Source organism: Vicia villosa, linkage group LG6 (assembly GCF_029867415.1).
Source record: "Vicia villosa cultivar HV-30 ecotype Madison, WI linkage group LG6, Vvil1.0, whole genome shotgun sequence".
Taxonomy (NCBI): Eukaryota; Viridiplantae; Streptophyta; class Magnoliopsida; order Fabales; family Fabaceae; genus Vicia; species Vicia villosa.
Genome location: NC_081185.1, coordinates 49328448 through 49352846, shown reverse-complemented (window position 1 = coordinate 49352846; position 24399 = coordinate 49328448). Strand labels below are relative to the sequence as shown.

Here is a 24399-nt window from a genome sequence, read left to right as displayed (position 1 = left end):
AACTCTTAATCCATGCCTCAAATGGAGAAATCTCCAACTACAAAGTTGTTGTATGCCATGAGAGGAGCAATTTTTCAGTTGACCTTGACTTGAAATAAGGCCTGGGGACATGTGTAAATCATCACTGAAGTCAGCTGGTCACTCATTGTAATACTCCTAAAAAATTTCTCTAAGTCCAAAACTTGCCCTTTATGGTAGTTCCCATTCCAACTACCATTTCATTTTTAGTAATCTTTTGGTTAATCTTGAATTTAATCATTTCTTTGACTAATTTTCACCAAAAGTCAACAATGTGAAATTTTGATTTTATTTTTTTACCGAAATACCAGAAGTTAACTGCTTGACTTTTCAATTCCAAATGAATTTTCTAATCAATCAACTGCCAACTCGACCTCCATCAATCTCCAACCCGAGGAAACAACTGAATACCTCCATATGGACCCCATGCCACATAATCAGCTTTTGATTAAAACGTTGACCAAAAAGTCAAGTGCGTTGACTTTGGTCAAAACCCTAGTTTAGGAAGACCAGATGAATTCAAGGTTGTATATTTTGGATCAAGGCCTTGATTGAGAATCATGAAACCCTAATTTCAAGAGGATTTTGAGGAAAAGGTATTTCAATTCATTGAAGCCTCGGATCCTTTTCTTTTAATAAAAAATTCCTCTCAGGGGAAGCTCCTTTCTTGTCAACTTTTAGAAGCATTACAATGCTATGGATGCATGTATTGGATTATGACCTAAATGAAATGTACATATGATGTGAAATCTCTTTTAAGTTAAAAAATGGGTGGACAAGATTTGGGGTGCAACAATGAGGATGAGAAAAAACATTCATTCGTGGCGGAGATTGGAGATGGGGATGGGAAATGAATTTGGGGGCAGAACGGAGAGGGGAGAAGCATCCTTCGAACATTCTCTACCCCATTAACATTCTTGCACCCATGTACACCCTTAAGCGCAACTAGTATGTGCTTAGTTGGTTCTAGGATTGAAAACAACGGTTCACCCATCATACATATATGTATTTGCTGCATATTTTTGAGATAGAAATTTTTAACTTCACATTCTTTAATTTGTTTGCTCTACCCTACTCCGTTTTTTTTTTGTTGAGATTTTGCAGACGTGGACACAATTTTCCTTTTTAAATTTGTAGGCCTAAAAATTGCAATGCATGCAATCTCCTCCCATTATGCTTTCATTTTTTCGAGATAAGTAAAACTTTTAGGCTCGTGCACTCAATGACGTCTAGCTCGGCAATATTCTGTTTTTATTTTTATTTTTATAAGACATGTCTAAACAAAATTAATATATTTGTTTGCCACCCGTAAATAATTAACATTACTAGTGTTAAACCCACCATGACTTTTAGTTAAAAAAAACCCTAACTATTGTTCAAATGTTAATAAATATAAATATATTTGTTAGTCACGATTTAACCGTAATAAATTTTAAATTAATTCATATATTAATATATTTCCTCCATTCTTTTTTAAGTGTCGTTTTAGAAGAAATTTTTTGTTCTTATTTAAGTGTCGTTTTTATAGTTTAAGGTTTAATTTGTCAATTATACCCTTACTTTATCATTAACTTCACTTCATATTTTCCATAAAATTAATTATTTTTTCAATTATTTATTGAAAAGAGAGAGAGAGAGTATGATTGAATTTATTTGAAAAGAGAAATTAAATGAGATATAATAGGGAAATAACTCTAACAATCCACTGTGTTGGTTGAAAAACTTTTTGCTAAAATGATACTTAAAAAAGGAACGGAGGGAGTAATAATTTATTTTGTTCATTCTAACCTTCTAATATCATAATGTATATAGCTTAAATAATAATTTTAGTCTAAAAAAAGTTTAATCATACTTTATTAGAATTTAAATTTAAATTTGTATAGGTTGGAGGTTGATAATGGATTTCTCCATTAAGTTTGGATCTTGTGTTGAATGAATGTGTGATGGAAAAGGAAGAGTAAGAAATGGGTAAGAAACTAACTAACTATCCACCCAACGAGAATTTGGCACTAGAATTCTATGGAGAATAAACGACTTTATATGAGGGGTTTGTAGACCAAGTCCTAATTCGTACTCCTAGCTACAAAGTCGCACTCATACTTTGGTTTATTTCTAATTTCTACTTTAATGCTATTCTCTCTCTCTTTTTCCTTATCTTTGTTTCATTTTGATTTAATTTGATATCAAAAAATGCAAATTAAAAAATGAAATCAAATTTTAAAAGGAATTATAAGCTTTAATTTTATAATTAAATGTAATTGTTATCGGCATTGTTATTTACTTGCTTATAAAAAATACATAAAGAGTTTATTTTTTTTTTCTTTCTTTGTCTCTATTCTTTCCTATCATGATGTTGTTTTTAGTTAATTTCACAATATAATTTATATTTTAGAGTTTTGTTGAATATTAAAAAAAAATTTAAAAATTATTTAAAATTTAAATATAGAAAGAATAAAACATGTTTATAATTTAAGAAATATTTTTTATAAGTATTATTGAATTTTTATTATATTAAAAGTATATATATACTATATATATATATATATATATATATATATATATATATATATATATATATATATATATATATATATATATATATATATATATATATATATATATATATATATATATATATATATATAACTATAAAAATGTAATAATTAATAAGTATATCAATACAACTTTTCAAAAAATTATTAATGCTATATCAAATAAAAGATATAAAAATGGAATATGATGATTTTTTTTAAATCTCAAATAAAATTAACTTGGCTTACTTTAGATCTAAACTTAAAATTTTTAATAATATAATTTATTTGAATCAAATCGTAAAGTTAATTAAATCACTCTATTTTCAATACACAACTTAGACCTAACAATTGAACTCGTATTTGAGGATACTCAATCGAACTTACTTTAAATTTGACGTGGAAAATAATTTTGATTAGATTTAAATTTTATTTGAGTACAACACATGATAATGAATCAGTTAGCGAGACCCCTTCTAAATCCATTCGCTTATATTAGTTAGTTATTAATTATTTATTTTATATTAATTTAAAATATTAGTTATATGATTAATATTTTTGATATTTTAGTATATGCTTTATTTTTTGAAATATATGTTAGAAAGTTTTCGAGATTGTTTTATTACTATTTTATATTAAAAAAATTAAGGTTAAATACGTTTTTAGTCCCTATAAATATGCGACCCTGCATTTTTAGTGCCTATAAAATTTTCCTTCAATGAATGGTCCTTCAAAAATTTTTATGCATTTGATTTCAGTCCGTGCTGTCAAACCAATGTGTATTTTAGAATGATTATTTTGCAGACATGTTCATAATGTTTTAAAATGTTCCTGGAAAAAAAAGAACTCAAAATTCAATTTCTAAGTTGAGATTTTCATTACTTTTATCTTTATTTTTTGAAATTTAAAAAATTCATATGTAATTCTTCTCGTTTTAAAAAATTCTAAAACTTGGTAAATAAATATTTTACAGTATTCTAAACATATATAAAAAAAATTATTCAAAAATTTAAAAATTAAAGGGTAATTAATCAGTTTTTAAAATTTCAGAAAATAACAGGGACTGAAATTGCATTCATAAAAATTTTAGAAGGATCATTCATTGAAAGAAAATTTTATAGGAACTAAAAATGCAGGGTCGCATATTTATAGGGACTAAAAACGTATTTAACCCAAAAAACTATTACATCAAGCGAGATTAAATGGTTTAGAAAGGAGTTAAATAGACCTCCTTAAAAGTTGATCGATAAAAGAAACTTGTAATCAATATACATTTTGGATGGAATCAATCGAATATTTAACTTGATATACAAAATAGAATGATAGATGAAAGAGTATCAATACAATCAATATCTCTATGGAATAAAAATAAATTCTAGACGAGGTGTGTAAAATGAGTTTAATAAATTGAGTGAGAAATCTAACACTAGATATATAGATAGATAGGGAGGGAGGGAGAGAAGAAGAAGATAATACGTCGAATGTATAGCGGTTTGACAATTTGTCTTTTATATGTCTACTGTAATCTCTAATGGTTCTCCATAGAATGATTTTTGTTCTTCTACTTTGATTTTGATAAATTTACACAAAGTTGTTTACTACAATCACAATTCAAATAATGTTGAAAATAAAGATCTTTGATCGAATCCTATTTGACTTGTACATAGTATCTAACACCGGGGTCACGTAAAATATTTACTCGACTTCGACTTAAATATTCCATATCTAAGCCTCTCTTATGCAACGATCTTTAATCAATCCTACCCGTCCCTTGAGCCTTGTTGGATTGTCTGAAGATGAGAAAAAATCCATCTTTGTCTCTAGACTTTCATACAGCTCTACCAAAGTAATCTTGGAGAGAAAAACTTCATTTTTTGATGGATTTATCAATTCTAGCCACCACCACACACCTTGATGGCAAACTTCTTAAATCCTCAAGAAATCTTCACAAAACGTTAATCACAAGAATGATCCTCCTCATAGATCTTACCCCTTAAGATGATAACTTAGTTCAAACAACAATGGATGATACAACATGTTAAAGATGAAGATATTTTATATGCAAAACTTAGAACAAGATTCAAAAACATTTTGAAAGTAGAGAGAAAATGTTTGTTGTGAGTTCTATATAAAAAAATGAATGTGTATGCTATAAACAATGTTAAAAGGATTTGAGAAAAAAATGTATATATGTGCTGAAGATCTAGCACAGAAAATGAGAGAAAAATGATATTAGATTCTAGTCACAAGCAAGAAGTATGAGTCGAGTTAAGAGAGTAAATTAATTGAATCAAAATCCATTAACACAAGAAAAATTTCTCATATGATTTGAATCAAGATTTTTATGATTCAAGTCATGTGATTCGAGTAAAAAATTTGTTATTCGAATCAGAATCCCAGAACAAGAAACAAAAATTTGCTATTTATGATTTGAATTAAACCTTTCTCAATCGAGTCATGGTATGTTGTGATTCAAATTAAACACACAGATTTTTTTTTCTTTTCTATAACATGTTTGATTTGGGTTAGGAACTTCTGTGACCTGAATCAGACTAAATTTTTTTTATCTTTTAGCTTCTCTGTATCCTGAATCAGATCATGTTAGCTTGATTTGAATCAGACTTCGATTATTTGACTAAAAGCATAATGCCAGGATTATAATCAAACAATTTGATTTATGCACGCGTAAAAACATATTAAGAACTCAACCCTAAAGTGCACAGTCAAGTGACTAGCAAAAAAACATAAACCCTAAGAGGGAGAAAAAGAGATATTTATAATCGATTTAGGTTTAAGGGGATTTATCATAAATTGAAACTTGAATACGAAGAAGGTAAAAATCGAATATCATCCATAACATGTTACATATTTGCTCTGCCCACTCTTATTTTTTGGATTTCCTTTAAATGATTATAAAATTACAAAATTATCCTCCATATATTTTTTGTTTACAAAACTAACTTTTTTTATTAAAAAAATCAAATATCATCTATATTCAACTGCAAAGAATAATTTTTTTAGTTAGAGAAAACTATAATAGACTATAAAACTTTGTTTCAAAAAATATATTACACTAATGCAAATCTGGAATTGAGTTGGAAACCAAAATTTTGATTATAAGATAAGAGATCCCTACTCGTATTTTAGAAGATAAAGTAATGTTTTTCTTTTTAGCAAAATAATTCTAAACTTAAATATAGTACCCAATTCATTCTCATATTTAAAATATAGGTAACACTAAATTGAACCCTAAGAATTTATGTTAAAAAATCTATAAATAAAAAGTTTGTGTTGAAAAAATAATAAAAAAATTAATTATTAATTTTTAATAAAACCAATGCATAATTTCTTAAACTTCCTTGTTAGCATTACTCTTAAAACATTGGTTATTCAAAATAAAATTTAATGGTTAGACTTAAGTGATTAATAAACTTTAATAAATAATAAATAAGATACTTATGGGAGTAAAAAGTGTTATATATTGAAAAAACCAATAAAAAGAAGAAAGATTGAGTGTAAAATAAATACAGAAACGATCAATCCTTGCATGTTACATGTTCTTCTCTCACTTCCTGCATGTCCATCTTCAATTAAATATCAATAAATTCATTCAGGTTTCACTCTTTATGTTTTTTTTACGTTTATTTTTTATATTTATTTTTGGCCTTAGTGAAGAGGAATGCTTGTCACCTACTCCTTTTATAGTTCCTATACTCTCTCTTCTCTTTCTCAAAACAAAACCAAATCACAACAAAAGTTAACTCTTATTTTTCCTCTCTTTCTTCTTCCTTTCACCATATTTCATGGACAAATACAAGTGCAAACTTTGTAATAGAAGCTTCAACAATGGAAGAGCATTGGGAGGTCACATGAGATCTCACATGATGAATCTTCTTGTTACAAAACAAGAAGATTCGTCAAGAATGATTCAACTTAGTTTTGAAGGTGAATCAACTTCATCTTCTTCATCGTCATCCGAAGATGATGACGATGAAAAAGGTCTTAGTTATGGTCTTAGAGAGAATCCTAAGAGAAGCATTCGTCTTGTAGATCAAGAGTTCTCTTTTCCACCTGTGGATACAAGTTCGGTGATTCTTCAAGATGTAGAAAGTGAAAGTGAATCGTCGAAGAACAATCCGACTCGCAAAAGATCTAAAAGGGTATGGAAAATCCGTCACTTTGATCAAAAGTATTATAATGAATCTAGTATGAAAAAAGTGAAGTTTTTAAATAAAAATGACTCTTCTTCCGTTATTGATCATGAACCGGGTAGTTCGGTTTCTGATACAACAGAAGAAGATGTTGCGTTTTGTCTAATGAAATTGTCAAGAGACAAATGGGATAGACAAAATGAGCAATACGAGGAGTACGCAGAAGAAGAAGAAATAGATGATGATGACGAGGATCCTGAGATCGAAGAAGATGAAGAAGAGGAAGAAATTGATAGATCTTTAGAAGAGAGTGATGAATCTCAAGAGCTAATAAAAGTGAACAAGAGTAACAACAAAGTACGCAAAGGAAAATACAAATGTGAAACATGTAACAAAGTGTTTAAATCATATCAAGCATTAGGCGGACACCGCGCGAGTCACAAGAAGATTAAAACAAACATAACAATAGAAGAATCATCGCCCGAATTTGATGTTGTCGAGAAGAAAGTTCATGAATGTCCGGTTTGTCTTCGAGTTTTTAATTCCGGACAAGCACTTGGTGGACACAAAAGAACACATGTGATGCATGGATCAACAACATCAACAACAATTCCAATTTTTAGTACAAAAAAAGTTGGAAAAAGTGTTATAGATCTTAACCTCCCTGCACCAATTGATGAAGATGAGGTTAGTCAAATTGAGAATTCTGCTGTTTCAGATGCTGAATTTGTCAAAACTCATTAGACATCATGGATGGTTTTTTTTTTCCTTTCTCAAAAGGTAACAAATTTTTTATTTTTTTTATTTTAATAATGTTTTGCAAATTTTGTTATACTTATATAGTTACTCTATACAATATTATAATAAGTATAATAATTCTTGAATTATTTTTACTTTGAACTGTAATTCAGTTCTGAATTATATGTAACAAATTATAGTCATTGATTAATGGAGGAACCAATTTTGTTATGTTATTCTGTTATAGCTTCCAAGCAAATACAAAGTAACTGTTGTGCACTTCATTGATGAAGAATATTAAAACACCAAAGTCATTTTCATATTTGTTGTTTTATTTTAATATACAAAAGTAACTTCCACTTATGACTTCCAAGAGCATTATACAGTTCATGAAAAGAAAATGTTGTTTCTAATGCTTCTTAATATATAATGATATTTTCTCTAAGACGTTGTAAAAGTTTGATACCTTTTTCAATATCATTTTCTACATGAAAAAAACTTCCAAGGTTTTAAAAAAAATTGCTGTCGTAGAAAGATTTTTACGATTTCAGTCGAAAATAATACAGTGACATTGTTTGAAGCCGGTGAATTAATTACAATTTATTATTGGGAAAAGATATTTGTACACTATTTTTTACACTTACACCCGTATGTGTATGCATACTATCTACTAGTTTAATTTTTTAAAAGTAATTTATTCAACTTTGTTTTTTTGCACAAAGCTGGAAAAGGATTTTGCTTACATGGTGTGCCGGTGTATATAAAAGCAGTGTAAGAATAGCATCACTGTTTATTATTTCTCTCAAATACAAATATACTACGCTATCAGTATTGGTATCTATCAATATTGTCTCGTTTTTTTTCCTTCAGTCGCGCCCTGTTTTTTAAAACTTTAGAAACTTCTATCTCCTCATCTTCTATTTTTTCCATGTATATTTCTTTACTTTTCAGTTCAACTTTTTACGTTGTTCTTGATAACTTGTTGAGATTACAAGATGAATTGTTAATCTATTTAATATTTTTCATTTTTTTAAATGCATATTACCTTTTCTTTTTGTTTCATTATTTTTCGCACAGACATACTTATTTTAGGACAAGACAAACTATCGAATTAGTAGGATTGACTTTAAACTTGTCATGTCATTAGTGATGCACTCATGAGATTTTTTCTCATCATCAAATACTATTTTTGTTTATTGAATAAATCAAACACACAAATACGAATTAATATATATATATATATATATATATATATATATATATATATATATATATATATATATATATATATATATATATATATATATATATATATATATAAAATAAAAATTAATATTTTGGTTCTTAGTAGAAATATTAGGTTACGCGCATTTATTTGTAGTGGAATGATAAATTTTTGGAGATGAGAGCTAATAGGTGATCTCATTAATAAATGCTTTGGTGATTGAGAAAGAAGATTTTGTTACTGTTGACCTAAAAGCTCAATCCTTCTTCTCCTTCAACCTGACAATTTTCTCAAAATCAAAAACTCCTTATTATCAGAAACTGTAGCTCCACTCAAGATTAGGGATGATAAAACAGACCTAATTTATTGGACATTCGCGTTTTTCTCGCACTTTTATATTGGATGTACATAGTAATTCCAATGTGTTGGATAAATTTATGAGAGCAAATTAGAGGAAACAACTTAAAAAATAAGCAGTTCTAGAAGTTGGAAAAAACATTTATCGAGTTGGTAACCAGTTACAGCAGACGTTTATGGCTTCTGTTATAAGTAGGCGTAATCGGTTACCATGTTTACCGTAACCAATTACGAACACATGTTTGGATTTTTTGGCTTATTTTTTAAGTTGTTTTGTATTCCATTTGTTTTACTCAACTTGTGTAAATACGTTATGTACTGTAACATTAAAAGTTAATGCCAGTTGTCACAATTTTCTCCTCACTCTCATTTTCACTCTCTCTCTCTCTCTCTCTCTCTCATTATTCATTCCATCTTCTCCAATTAACACATTTCCTCCATTGATTCACCATAAAATATGTATGTTCCAACATTTGACATACCTGGTTCTGATCCATAATCAGCTGCCAAGATGAATATCGTTTCCAATGATAGAGTTCCCACTAACCTACCGATTCTTGATTCGAAGAATTATGACAAGTGGTCCAAATAAATGAAATTTTTGTTTGGGTATCAAGATGTTCTTAAGGTGATCAAGAATGGAGTTACACCACTTGGGGCAGAAGCTACAGAGGCTCATAAGGATTACAAGACACTCTTCTTGATTCATTCTTGTGTCGACGGTGACAACTTTGAAAAAGTTGGCGATTACGATTCAGCGAAGCAAGTTTGGGAGATCTTAGAAAAATCTTATGCAACGATTTATAAAGCAAAGGTGGCGAGGTTATAAATTCATAAGGGGGAGTTCGAGTTGACTCAAATGGAAGAGAAGGAAACAATAAATGATTACGTAATGCGAATTACGTGTTTGGTGAACCAAATCAAGTCTTGCAGAGAAACTGTTTTGGAGCAAAATGTTATGTATAAGATCTTGCGTTCTTTAACATCAAGATTTGACAATATTGTAGTGGCAATCGAAGAGTCGAAAGACCTTTCGACGTTGAGCAAGATGAGCTTCAAAGCTCCCTTGAGGATCATGAACAATGGGTGGATGAAAGAAGCTACGATAAAGCTAAAGCAGAAATTACTTTACAAACACGGTTCAACGAGAAGAGTAAAAGATCAAAAATGAAAATGGGCTTTTAGAGGGAAGTCAAATTTCCAGAATTTTGGTGGAAAAGATCCACAAAAATCGAAGGTTTAGATGGGGCAAAGGGGGGAGAGCATCTCCAAAGATAGTGGTCAAAGTAACTACATCAAGAAGATTGACAAGAGTAAGGTGAAGTTTTACAATTGTCATAGACTTAATCATTTTGCAAGAGATTATAATGCGAGACCAAGAGAAAATCAAATTGACGAGGGTAAGGTTGCAAGGCAGGAGGTGGATGATGAAAACACGCTTCGGGTTATGATCACATAGGAGAACTTTGGCAGTAATAAGCTACTGTACAACAGTAGCAGTAACTGCAAGTTGCTGGACAACAGACGCAGTAGTTTGAAAAATGCTGCAGAAACGCGTTCGAAGCAAAACGTAATGGTAACGGTTCGAGATAAAGTCCGAGGAAGTGATGAGTGGTACTTGGATTCTGGTTGTTAAACACATATGACAGGTAGAAAGGATTAGTTTTCCAAAATCAACCAATCCACGAAGAATAAGGTAAAATTCGCTGACGATACCATTTTAGCGGCCGACGGGGTCAGTGATGTTTTAATCATGAGAAGGGATGATGGTCCTTTCTTGATCAAAGATATGCTATACATTCTAGGAATCAAATGTAATCTATTAAGCAATGGCCAATTTCTTTAGAATAATTATATGATTCACATGGAAAACAAGATTTTATGCGTTTTGGACCGAAATGAGGTTTTAGTCTTTAAAGCGCCTACAGATGCCAATAAAACTTTCAAGATAGAGTTGATGGTGATGGAGAATAAGTGTCTTGCTACATAGGAAAGTGTATAAGAGTGATTATGGCCCTACCATCTTGGGCATCTCAATTTTCGAGACCTCGACGCGTTACAAAATAATGGTATTGTAAGTGGGTCGGCAAAAATTATTGTTCCATCTGAGATATGTGATGAATGTGTTGAAGGGAAGTAACACAAGAGTAGATTCAGAAAGGATGCAAGTCATAGGACCAAACATCACCTTGAGGTGGTGTACTTTGTTGTTTGCGGGCCAATCCAAGTCGACTAGTATAGTGGCAATAGGTACTTTATCACTTTTATTGATGATTTTATTAAGAAACTATGGATATACCTAATAAAGAGAAATGATGATTTATTTGAGTTGTTTAAAAGATTCAAATCCACGGTTGAGCGAAAAAGAGGTCACAAACTCAAAATTCTCAAAACGGATGGTGGAGGTGAATATACCTCTAATGAGTTTGGGAAGTATTGTGATGATGAGGGGATAGTGCATAAAGTTGTGCCACTCTATATGCCATAGAAGAATGGTGTTACCGAGGAGAAAAATCGTTTGATAATGAATATGGTTTAAAGCATATTAAAGGGAAAAGACTTGCCAAAGGAGCTATGGGGTGAAGCCGTTTCTACAATAGCCTACTTGTTGAATAGATGCCCTACAAAGAAGCTTGATAAGTGTCATACCCCAATTTTTGACCCTAAGATCATACATCATTCGCATATCAATCATCAATAAAGAAGTTTCAACTTAGAACTCTACTTGTGATGTTGTGCTCAATTCATCTGCAAGGGAATCATCGAGCACCAATGTTTTTAGTTTGTATATGTTGTTTTACTAACCAAAATACCAAAAATATTGCCTTGTGCTTTTGTATGTTTGTGTTTTGTAGGTACCAAGTCCAGATATCCATCAAAAGAAGCAATTTTCAACATTTTTCAGCATGCAATCGATTTGCATAAGAATGCAATCGATTGCACCAACTTGATTTTCACCAGATGGGCATTCTGTTTCCTGTGCAATCGATTTGCATAAGATTGCAATCTATTGCACCAACTGTTTTTGCACTAAATTCAGGCAGTGCAATAGATTTGCATAATAGTGCAATCGATTGCACCAGTGCGAATTTTGAAGAATGAAGGCAAATTTCAGCTTTTGAAGGTGATGACATCATTTGACAGTGTGGGAAGCATGACTTAGTTCTTATATTTGATTTCCTACATCATTTTATCATAAACCTTCATGTGATCACATCAAGACCATTGGATCGTAATTTTGGCTCAAAATTCATTTACCAAACCTAAATCTATTTTCCAATCCTAACTCCAAACCACCAATAATCCCAAGCCTAAATCCTAAAAATAGAGGCTTTCCCCCTCTTCATTTCTCAAGCTTGAAAAGCCAAAGAAACTCTTGCTCTTTCTCTCCTCATCCTTTCCAAACCCCTCACTCAAAGCTCTTTTCTTCTTCCATTAAAGTTAGTGAGTTACATCTTGAACCTCACTAACTTTGAGCTAAACCTCCATCTGAACACTATTTTCTTCATCAATTGTGAGAGATCAAGGCTTGTGGTTGTGCGTTATTGAAGAAGATTCAAAGTTTGTGAAAGATTTGGTAAAATTCTAGATCCTTTCCATAATTCAAAATGTGATCCATTGTTGTTTATGTTTGATGCATCTTTGGTGCTACATTGTTGAGTTTTGCTTGCTTACTTGATACATTTTCGTGCACAAATTGATCCAAGATCACAAGGTATTTGGTTTTATGTTTAAACAAGTTTTCTTCTCTTTATTTGCTGTTTATGGTGCAAATCGATTTACATAACTGAAAAACTGCGCAGATTTGAAAATAGAGTTATGCAAATCGATTTACACTCTGTGCAAATCGATTTGCAGCTGAGCAGAATGTGTTTTTTGCCTTTTTTATTTGTTTTTGGTTCTAACTCATCTTCTACTCCATTCTTTTGATATTTTCTTTGAATCACAAGTTAGAGGCCTAATTTCTCTCTAATATCAATGGACTTAGGGCGTCGATAGGATGAGAATCCAAATCCGCAATATTAAGTGATTGCAATTATGGATGAAAGGAGCTTTTGAATGTGGTTCCTTCTTTTATTTCTTTTTTATTTTGATCGATGAAAGTCTTTGATACCTTGAGAATTATTATGGATTCTTGGTAAAGACGAGATCGCTCCCTATTTTTCTTTTCGTGCGGTATTTCTTTCGGAGAGTGATCTATATATCACTTCTCTCACATGTATTAGCACATAAAGTTTTGACCGGCCTCGTTGTAGGGTGATTTCTACATAAATCACTTGGCGACTTGCTTAACATAGCGTAATATTGTGTCCCGAATAAAAAAAGATCAATCATGGAAGAGAATTGTATGCGGTTGATTTAAGACTTATGGAAGTTTATCGTGTAGTCGCTATGATTTTATCAAGCTTCTGATAAATTTCCATTGAATTTAAATCCGAGAACATCCTTCACTCACCATCGATCTTTACTACTAACTTTGATAACATACTTGACAAGTTTCAAGATGGTTATCTTTAACATCTAACAATTAACTTTAATTTCCGTATTTTATTATATTGCTCTTTATATTTTTCGCTTTATTGCTTTATTTTATCATATCATCATGTTTATGTTTCCGCCATTTTCTCTTTGTCCTTTTGGACGTTTATATTCCACTATTTTCTCTTTGTCCATTTGGACGTTTTGTTTATGCTTCCGCTATTTTCTTTTTGTCCACTTGGACCATACTCTATTGTTGTGCTAAAACACTAATAAATAACACAAATCTAAAAAAACACCTAAGGCCCTATGGACTATTGGTTACTATCCCGAGCTTTTTCGAGACTTGGACTTATGGACTTAGTACCTCTGGACCCTATTATTCTGTTGTTACTCTGTCGTTATTCTGTCTGTCTGGCATTGGGTTGTTGTCTGTTTGTGTGTGCAGGTATTTCCTTGAAAGCCATTGATGGTTAATTCCAAGGCATTATGATAAGGATTTTACCCGAAAACAGCCGTTACTCTGCCCGATTTTCGTCAGAATTTTAATGTGCTTAGTGCAAAGTGGTGCTAAAGATGATAAGTTCATCTGGATGCCTAAGTGGTAATGTGTTGGTTTATTATTGATAGTCCAAAGGATGGGAAATCTACACTGACTCTTAATGTCAAGTGTTGGCTTCTCCTTTTTCGGTTAGACCGTTTCTTTCCTTAGATTTTATATTATGCATTAGGATAGCCTCTTCATCTCCTCCCCTTCTTAGATTTTCAAAATCTTCTCCCTTTTTCCAAAACCTTCTTAAGTTTGCAACCCTTTTTAAAACCTTTTTCTTTAAAAATATCTTTTGCCCTTAGTGGCTTTTCTTCAAAAGTTTAGACACGATTAATTGTTGTAACGAGTTGCGATACCCCATGATTTTGAAATTGATTGATATAATGAGATCTTTTCCGCGTGAGAGAGAAAGTGGCATACTCGTTGATTTCCATCCGAGTTGGAGCCCTTCTTTCACTTGCGATGCAAATAACGCGTTTGTTCTCATGCTCAAGATCAATGGATGAGTATTTCTCTCCGACGATGATGAAGTGTTTATTCGGTTTTTAAAACGTTTTCCTTTTTAAGTGGAACTACATTAGCTCTGACTTCTCCATTGCATCGAGGAGGTATGTAGGCACAAGGCTTAATTCTTTGCCGAGCTTATTTTAAAAATAAAACAAACCCTTTTTAGTACACACGACACAGATTTTCAAAAAGGTTCCTATGGAGTACCACAGATATGAGTGGTGCTTAAAACCTTCCCCTTGTATAATCAACACCCGTACCTAAGATCTCTTTTTGTTTTAAAAAACAAACTTTGGGTTTTTTTTCGTTCTTTTCCCTTTTCCTTTGGAAATAATAAAGCGCAGTGGCGACTTTCACTGAAATATTGAGTCAAGTCAATCCTATGGCTTTGATCTCAGATTTTCCTCGCTACAGAAAAATGGCGACTCCACTGGGGATCCAGTTTTTTGTGTGTTAAGCCTATTTTTGTTTATTTGTGTATATTATTACCTGTATGAATTTTTGTGTTCTTTGTCTGCTTTGTTTGTTTTTTATTTTTTTGTATGCTTGGTGGTTCCTTTGTGTGAGATAAGTCTTATACTCGGACTTGAGTACATTAAGATAGGTGGTTGGTATAGTCATTTTGGCTTATGTGGAGTTATTCCTTCGTAAGCTGAGTTGATATCCACCACTCAGTGGAGAATGGCTTGGCTAAAGGTGATAGTGTTGAACGAGTCAGTCGTGAAAGCATTGTTACTTTTGGTTGGGTCTGTAAAGCTAAGGACCTTATAACCCCTTAACCCATCTTAGCCTTTTAGGACGTAGTGCAGAGACTAGTTGGGTGAAGTCCTAATTGGTTGTCACACGATACTACACTCCGGCGAGTTTCTCTTTAGAATATTGTTGGTTGGTGATTCAACTGCTTAAGCCGATAATATTCTCGAGATGGAATGCATACCTCGGGAACTTTTAGAACCCGTTCTACAGGTACGAAAACACCTTAGTACATGCTTTGTGGTTGGGTAGACCCATGGCTCCATGCTCGTGACGTCGAACCTTTGAACTATGATCTTATGTGACCTTGCATGCTCTTGGTTGTGGTTGGTGCATAAACCATGCATTCATGAAAACTCCTTTTCTTTTGATTTTCAAGGAACTTAGAGGCCTTTCCTTGTAAACATCATAAGTTTCATCAAACTCAATGGATCTTGGGTGTTGATGGGGTGAAAATTCTAATCCACCAAAATGGATGACTGATTTTGATGATAACTTAATCGAAGCTTTAGTCCAATGTTTGAGTGTCTACAAGTTAATATCTTAATTTCCTTGAAACTCAAAAATTAAAATAAAATAAAAACAAATCATCTGCATTGCATGCATCGTTCTATATTTGGTCTTGCTTTCTAAAGAAGTTTTTCTAGAGCCTTATTTCCTTTCTCCTGGTATCATCAGTACAACACTCGTGCTAAGAAGAAATGGAAAGCATCAAGCAAGAGATTCGTGAACACCGCGAAGAGGTGATTACTCTGAAGGATGGTATGGAGCATCTGACTGCTCTGATTGAGGCTCTAGTTGCTGCCCAAGTCAATCCTCCTATGAAGGAAGAAAGGATGGCAAAGGTGTTTCTTGAAACTCTTAACTCATCTTTTCCTAAGGGGATAGTAGTCAGTACACCTACTAACTTCCATGAAGAGGCGGATGTGAAAGTGCTTCTAGAAGAAGATGTCCGAAAGGAATGTTTATTTGAAGAAGGTAACTCAGCTGGTGTGAAGAAGTTTGGTAATGACTTTTGAAAGAAGAGAACCATGGGAGGAATCAACCATCATCAATGTCATCATGTTTCCTCTATCATCCCTGTATCCAATTCAGTTCATGCAGTTCCAGATTATCAGCAGAGTATCCGTCAACAAGCTCCTCCACCAAACGAGCAAAATCAATCTCAAAAGGGAAATTTTGATCCCATTCCTATGACTTATACTGAATTGTACACTGCTTTGATTCGTAAGAATTTGGTTCAGATAAGGTCATCGCCTCCTGTTCCCGAGAAAATCCCATGGTAGTACAATGCTGGTGTTACTTGTGCTTTTCATCAGAATGCTCCTGGACATGGCTTAGAGGATTGCTGGCCTCTAAAAAATGAAGTTCAAAGATTAATTCATGCTGGTATTTTGGCTTTCCGAGATGTTGGTTCTTCTGTTCAAGTCAATCCTTTGCCAAAGCATGAATGAAGATCTATTAGTGGTAGCCCTGAAGTTTAAAAGATGTTTCCTTCAGCACAAACCCAGATGGAGAGAGCATTCTCAGTTTTTAGTATTCTTACTGTTTGTTCATTTGTAATATTTCTTGTTTTTCAATGCACTGTTTGCATGTAGAAACTTGTTTGTGTTTGAATGCTAATGCTAATACAATGATAATGTTTGTCTTGAGGTAATCCATTCGTTTCATTCATGTTTATTTATTTTTATGTATTATGATACCAATTGCTTTTGCCAAACTCTTGCTTATGCAAAGATTGGAGGGAGGATGATGATCTGAAAACGCAAAAGTTTCTGGTTGTATGCTTTTGAATAAAACCCTGCTGATGATGTACATGCATTGTTTCAATTTCCCAAACACCGCAGATATAAGGAAGATAATCCCTTGTTAACCCCTTTGAGCCTTGAAGTAGGAGTTTATTTTCTAAACGAAAAAACCCTAACTTTTAACCCGGGGCAAGGTAGTGTTCAATTAATTTGACCGAGTGTTCATATTTCAAAAAGGATTGTGCATCCAAGTGTCAATAATGTCATATCCATATCAAAGGTTGGATCATGGGAAACCACAATGGTTATTCCCCGCGCATCAAAAGGCTGGAAAAGTATGAAACCACAATGATTATCCTTCATCCACCAAGGAGTGAGGCAGTCACAACGCTCTCAGCAAGTCAAGACAAAGTCAAATGTCACACGATTTGTTCAAATCAAAATAATGAGAAAAAAGAAAAAAGGAAGAAAAAAGAAAAAAAAAGCCCGCTAAGTCAGAAACTTGGAAATAAACGACTTAGGCAAAAGTTAGAGCATCCCGCTGGATGACCAATTCAAAAGAATCAGTCCAGGCAAAAGTTAGTGAAAAGAAAGGACTACCCTCAAATGTCCTCAACAAAGAACAAATCCGTGTGAATGCAAATATGAAGACAAAAAGGGTGACTGCTATCTCCAAGAAAGCTTCATTGGGCCCTTAATGGCACAAAATCCTTTTGAGATTTGAATACTCATGTTAGGTTAACTGAACATAGGATTGGAGAACATCACGAAGATGGGGTGGGCTAAATAAACTCTGAGCCTAAAAATCTTTTTTCTGAAAACCGTGAACCAGGCCACGTTACAACCCTCAAAAGTCCTAATTGAAGCAAGGTTTATTTCGAAAGCATGCTTAAAACAAGAAAGTGTTCCTGACTCCTATCGGTTATGCTAAAAACTTGTGTTGGTATCATATGCATAAAAAACAAAAAAAATCAATGTTATACCTAACCAGTGATGCATTCACAAGGTTTTGCGACATCTTTTCAAAAAAAACTTCAAGACTTACATAATTATTGCATTTTAATTATCATTCTCAGAATAAACATTTTTCTGCTTGTAAACATTTGTTTGACATCCAGGAAGTTTACATCTGATCATTAGCAGGAAACTAAAACATTGTCAGGGACATGTTGCTTTTTTTCAGTTTGTCGCTTTTACGAGTTTGATTACGTTGTGGGGCAAATCTCAAAGACTCTATCAAGCAAAAGAATGTGTCAAGTACAGTTAATCTGGGGCAGTTACATCGAGATTTGACATATCTATCCAAGAATCTGTTGATCTAGGGCAGATTATTCCAAGTCTTTATGATGCCAAGGATCTATATGAATCCTCTTGAAGAGATTCCTCTCATGGACCATGTTATCTGGGGTAAGCTGTGAATTAAAATTTACCTTGATCTGCTCACTTAGCTTGAAGTACAAAGGTCGTTGCCATGATCAATCCAGAGGATGTCGCTCTCTACCAAGAACTATTGAGATAACAGTTGACTGTTGGGTTTTCTTTCTCACCCTGTGTTGATTTTTGAACTAAAATCCCCCGCATGTTAACTCGTTTGCTATGATGATAACTTCTTATTTCCTCTGCAAGTTTAGAATGGTGATTTTCTCCAAGGAAATTTTCTCTGATTCCCCATAATAGAGCTTGCAAAGATGTGTTGTCCAACCCTTTTGTTAGAAGTATCTGTAATTCCTCGCAGAGGTTGATAGTTCCCAAAGAATTTGCTTGGTGTGTATCTCCAACAAGTGTTCCCTCAGTGCGGAGTTCATGTTGTTATTCCTTCAATGAATTTATGGATGTTTGAAGTTTGATTTTGGGTTTTCCCCTTAGTCAATAGCTTTCTCTTGAGCCTTGTAGCAGGACTTTTTTCCTCCAACGGCCTCGGTTTATCTGCAATTGAATCCTCAGTAGTGTTCCTAGCATGGGTCTTCAGAAGGATGTCTTTTGATATCTCTAACTTATTCAGATTCGCCGAGTGTCTATTTATACTGTGATGTCTTGTCACTTCCTAGTATTTTTGTGCTTGTTTTGTCAGCATATATTCATACATACAACATGAAAAAAAAGTTATTAAAAATAAAAATAAAAGTATATTCATATCCATTTTGCATTTCTTAATGTTTTGATCCAGTCTCTTCAATGTTGTTATCCCCCAAAGTGTATGATTTCTCTCCATTAGAGTGTTTACCCTAAGCAGAAAGTGTTTATTCTTTCTATTTCCCCACTGAGCTTGTTCCTCGTGGAAGAATTTTGCTTCAGTGTTCCTCCTCAGCATTTATCGGGATGGAACTAATCCCCAGTTGAGTTTATTCCTCAAGGGGAAGAGTCTTGTTTGACCGTTTCTATCCAGTTTATTCGTGGAGTTGAGCTTTGGTCTTTTGCAATACTATTTTGGAACCTCTCTAGGCTGAGAAACCTAGATTGAGAAGGAATTTAATTTGCACCTCTCGAGGATTCTGTTTTCCTCAATAATGAAGAATATGTATATGATTGATGTTCCTATCAGATATTGAAAGATTTATTTTCCAGCAGTGTTGTCACTGCACTCCGTTGGAACTTGTACTTGAAAGCAAGGGGCAGGTCCTGGATTTGTGCAACTTGTATTGTCTTCAGCATGTTTTGTTTGACAACAAATGGAAGCCTCTTTATTTGAGCAAGTTTGTATGTCTTCACATATTAATCTTATCTTCACAGCAAGTGATAATCTCTTAGGCTTTATGAACTTCTTGGTTCCAAGTGGAAGAAGCTCAGCAAATGGTAAGTCGCTTCAGTATAAGTGACAGTTTGCATCCAAGTGGAAGAAGCTCAGCAAATGGTAAGTCGCTTCAGTATAAGTGACAATTTGCATCCAAGTGGAAGACGCTCAGCAAATGGTAAGTCCCTTCATCAGAAGTGACAGTTTGCATCCAAATGGAAGAAGCTCAGCAAATGGTAAGTCGCTTCAGTATAAGTGACAATTTGCATCCAAGTGGAAGAAGCTCAGCAAATGGTAAGTCGCTTCAGTATAAGTGACAGTTTGCATCCAAGTGGAAGAAGCTCAGCAAATGGTAAGTCTCTTCAGTGTAAGTGACAGTTTGCATCCAAGTGGAAGAAGCTCAGCAAATGGCAAGTCTCTTCAGTGTAAGTTACAGTTTGCATCCAGTTAGTGGAAGAAGCTCAGAAAATGGTAAGTCGCTTCAGTATAAGTGACAGTTTGCATCCAAGTGGAAGACGCTCAGCAAATTGTAAGTCTCTTCAGTGTAAGTGACAGTTTGCATCCAAACGGAAGAAGCTCAACAAATGGTAAGTCTCTTCAGTGTAAGTGACAGTTTGCATCCAAATGGAAGAAGCTCAGCAAATGGTAAGTCTCTTCAGTGTAAGTGACAGTTTGCATCCAAATGGAAGAAGCTCAACAAATGGTAAGTCCCTTCATCAGAAGTGACAGTTTGCATCCAGTTCCTTTTCTCAAGCCACGTCCTTGATTAAAGAAGAAGTTGATCCCTATTCTTAGCGGCAGCTTATTATTCTCAGCAACTTATCGTCAACTATTGAGGCGGTAACTCAATTTTCTTCTACCTTCAACTATTGAGTTGGTAGCTTATCGTCAACTATTGAGGAGGTAATTTAATTTTCTTCTACCTTCAACTATTGAGTTGGTAGCTTACCGACAACCATTGGGTCGGTAATTCTCCTCCCACCTTCAGTAAAAGTTGGTGTATTCTCTTATCACCAGTGAGAGAGGATGCTTTAACCTCCCTGGTGCGAAATGTTTTCCCTAGTGAAGTTTATTTTCCCAGCAAAGTCTCGTTTCTCCAATAAAGTCTTATTTTCCCTAGTGGAGTTCTTCCCATAAGACATTTGTTTTCCCCAGTGGAGTTCCTTTTTCTCCCCGGTGATGATATGTATCCCCATATTTCATAATCATGTCAAATGCATTCATTAAACATTGCATTCCATCATAGGATCAAAAATTGTGTGCTTTATATATTTAAGTCTCTTCGATCGCGTCGAAACGAAGATTTCCAATCTTCATATCTCCGGATAATAGAAACTTAAATAGGGGCATCTGTCATACCCCAATTTTTGACCCTAAGATCATACATCATTCGCATATCAATCATCAATCAAGAAGTTTCGACTTAGAACTCTACTTGTGATGTTGTGCTCAATTCATCTGCAAGGGAATCATCGAGCACCAATGTTTTTAGTTTGTATATGTTGTTTTACTATACAAAATACCAAAAATATTGCCTTGTGCTTTTGTATGTTTGGTTTTGTAGGTACCAAGTCAAGATATCCATCAAAAGAAGCAATTTTCAACATTTTTCAGCATGCAATCGATTTGCATAAGAGTGCAATCGATTGCACCAACTTTATTTTCACCAGATTGGCATTCTGTTTGCTGTGCAATCGATTTGCATAAGAGTGCAATCAATTGCACCAACTGTTTTTGCACTAAATTCAGGCAGTGCAATAGATTTGCATAATAGTGTAATCGATTGCACCAGTGCGAATTTTGAAGAATGAAGGCAAATTTCAGCTTTTGAAGGTGATGACATCATTTGCAAGTGTGGGAAGCATGACTTAGTTCTTATATTTGATTTCCTACATCATTTTATCATAAACCCTCATGTGATCACATCAAGACCATTGGATCATAATTTTGGCTCCAAATTCATTTACCAAACCTAAATCTATTTTCCAATCCTAACTCCAAACCACCAATAATCCCAAGCCTAAATCCTATAAATAGAAGCTTTCCCCCTCTTCATTTCTCAAGCTTGAAAAGCCAAAGAAACTCTTGCTCTTTCTCTCCTCATCCTTTCCAAAACCCTCACTCAAAGCTCTTTTCTTCTTCCATAAAAGTTAGTGAGTTACTGTAACACCCCGAAAATTATTTCTAATTATTTAATTGGAATAATTGATTTTATGAGGAACATTGAGAAATATTGGAAAATAGTTATTGGGCCATGTGTGATGTTAGTAAGAAGGAGGTGTTAAGTTAGTAAAGCCCATTACTAATTTAATGTTATTTTTATAAAATAATAAGGAGCTGGAGGAAAGGAAAAAGGAACGTGAAAAGCAGAACAGAAGAGACGAGAGATTGGGAAGCTGATACGTGAAGAGGAACAAAGAGGAAGAAGACCAATCAAGAATCCTTGGCCAAGGTAAGGGGTGATTACTCTAATTATATGGTATTATGATTTTGATGATGATAGGATTGAATTAAGGAATTAGAATCTCTATTTGGGATGTTAGGTTTTGTGAAATACCAACACCGACATGTATGATTTGATGAATTGACTGCAATTGATGATGTAGTATTGTTACATGGTGTTATGGTATGTTGTTTGTGCATTAGAATCATGTATTTGGAGTATTTTGATGTTACTGGTGATCAATTTCGTAATGGTATGAGTTGGTATGTGTTTGGGATGCATAAAAGCCTTAAAAATCATGTTTTTCAACTTCTGGGTTCGTGGGAACCGGTTCCCATGTGGGAGGAACCGGGTTCCACTGTGTTAGAACGTTAAAAATAGCATTTTTGGGTCCAGGAACCGGTTCCCATGTGGGACGAACCGGGTTCCAGTACAAATTTCCAGCAGCACGTTTTGAAAACTATTCTAACTTCAAACAGCTCTAATTTTCAAACCGTAAGTCCGTTTTAGACGCCGTTTTGGACGTTGTTTCTTAAATTAAAAACTCTATAATATAAAGTAAAGAAAACAACAATAACTTGATTTTATTTTGGAAATCTTGATTTATTTCGTTTGTGACGTGTTTTGTACATTGTGTGCATGATTTGGTTAATGTGACAATGTGGTGACGTTATAATGATATAACTGTGATTTGACGTTATATGTGGTGTGAATTATATATGATATAATTGTAGATGATGCTGAAATCGAATATATTATTCGGTGTTGCTTTTGGTGAGTTATTGGTAATGACATTGTTCATTTTGATCATGTGGTGATTGTTGTGATCGCATAATGATGATTGATTTGTTTTGAATGATGCATGATACATGTACATACTTATTGGTGATAACTATGTTGAGTTATGTGAGACGATGTTGCTCATCGGATTGGTGATGTTGTAAGTATGTCATATGTGTGCATTCATTCATACGCATTTTTGTTATTTGATATTTAAAACTTGTTTGAAATGTGTTCCCATTATAAAAAACAGAGGCGTGGGAATTTTGGGTTGTTGGGAACCGGTTCCCAGATAGAGACAACCCGGTTCCCCATAGTAAAAATCAGAGACGAGTTATGGGAAGCAGCCAGGAACCGGTTCCTGTGTGGGAGGAACCGGGTTCTACTATGTGTTTTTGGAAAAATTATTTCTACTTTAAAAACCCATAACTTTTGATCCTATGAGGAGATATTCTGGAGTCGGTTAAGGAAGCGTAAAACTTATTGAATAGGAATGCCTACTACCACGATTGTTTGAAACAAAATTGAGTAGAATATGTTGTTAAGGAATAAGTGAATGAGATGTTCGGTAATAAAGATGATTTGAGTGCCAATGGATTTTAGTGAGGAGTGAATTAGTAGGAGAGGTGGAACAAACTTTGGGAACAGTTGAAGTCGTAATTGTGATGTCAAAGTAACGACAGGTATAAAAGAAGAATTGTAGAGAATTTCTAACACCTATTGATGTGAGGAAGACTTTGTGGAAATTCCGAGTGGAATGACATTTGGACGTGAAAGATGTCATGGGATTTAGATTAAAACCTCGAGTTATGAATGTTGTCGCGGTCTTTTGCTAAGATGAGGATTTTAATTTGGAACAAGATGAATAGTAATGTACGAGTATACTAGTGATTATGAAGTTTGGAAGTACTTAACAAGTGTGTGATGCTAAGTGATTACGAAGCGGATTGTGTAAAATGTTTGGACGTTGGTGTCTCACCGACAAGAGCCAATGAGAGGGAAGTGTGCGAGTTGTAAAGACTCAAAGTGAATTATTAGACTATGGCGATGTTAATGAGTTTGGGTGCAAACTCGGAAAGGACACTATTATGTAGTAACGATGGTTTATGCTTAAATAGGTTGTCGGCTATCTATTGACAAATTGAGGACTTGATCAGCCTTAATCTCTTGTTGATAGTAGACGGAATCATATAGATAGGATGAGCTTGTTTGTTACCTTAATGGTTTAGGATATGATGGATACTAAGCCGTGAGAATAATCACTCACCATGTTGTGTGAACTTATGAAGAAGTGAATACGAAAGAGTGCAATATATTGGATGATGATTTAAGACGGGTAATCAGAGTCGCGCAACGAAAGTGTGATGCAGAGTAGTGTGCGAGTACTA

The 24399-nt window shown here is 33.7% G+C and overlaps 1 protein-coding gene across 1 annotated transcript; it reads left to right on the top strand.

The window, feature by feature from the left end:
• Window positions 1-6019: 6019 nt before the first annotated feature.
• On the top strand, window positions 6020-7653 carry LOC131611501 (zinc finger protein ZAT9-like). The gene has a single exon (XM_058883504.1). It carries the CDS (start codon window positions 6353-6355, stop codon window positions 7442-7444), a length of 1092 nt encoding a protein of 363 aa, XP_058739487.1. The 5' UTR covers window positions 6020-6352; the 3' UTR covers window positions 7445-7653.
• The last annotated feature ends 16746 nt before the right edge of the window (window positions 7654-24399 follow it).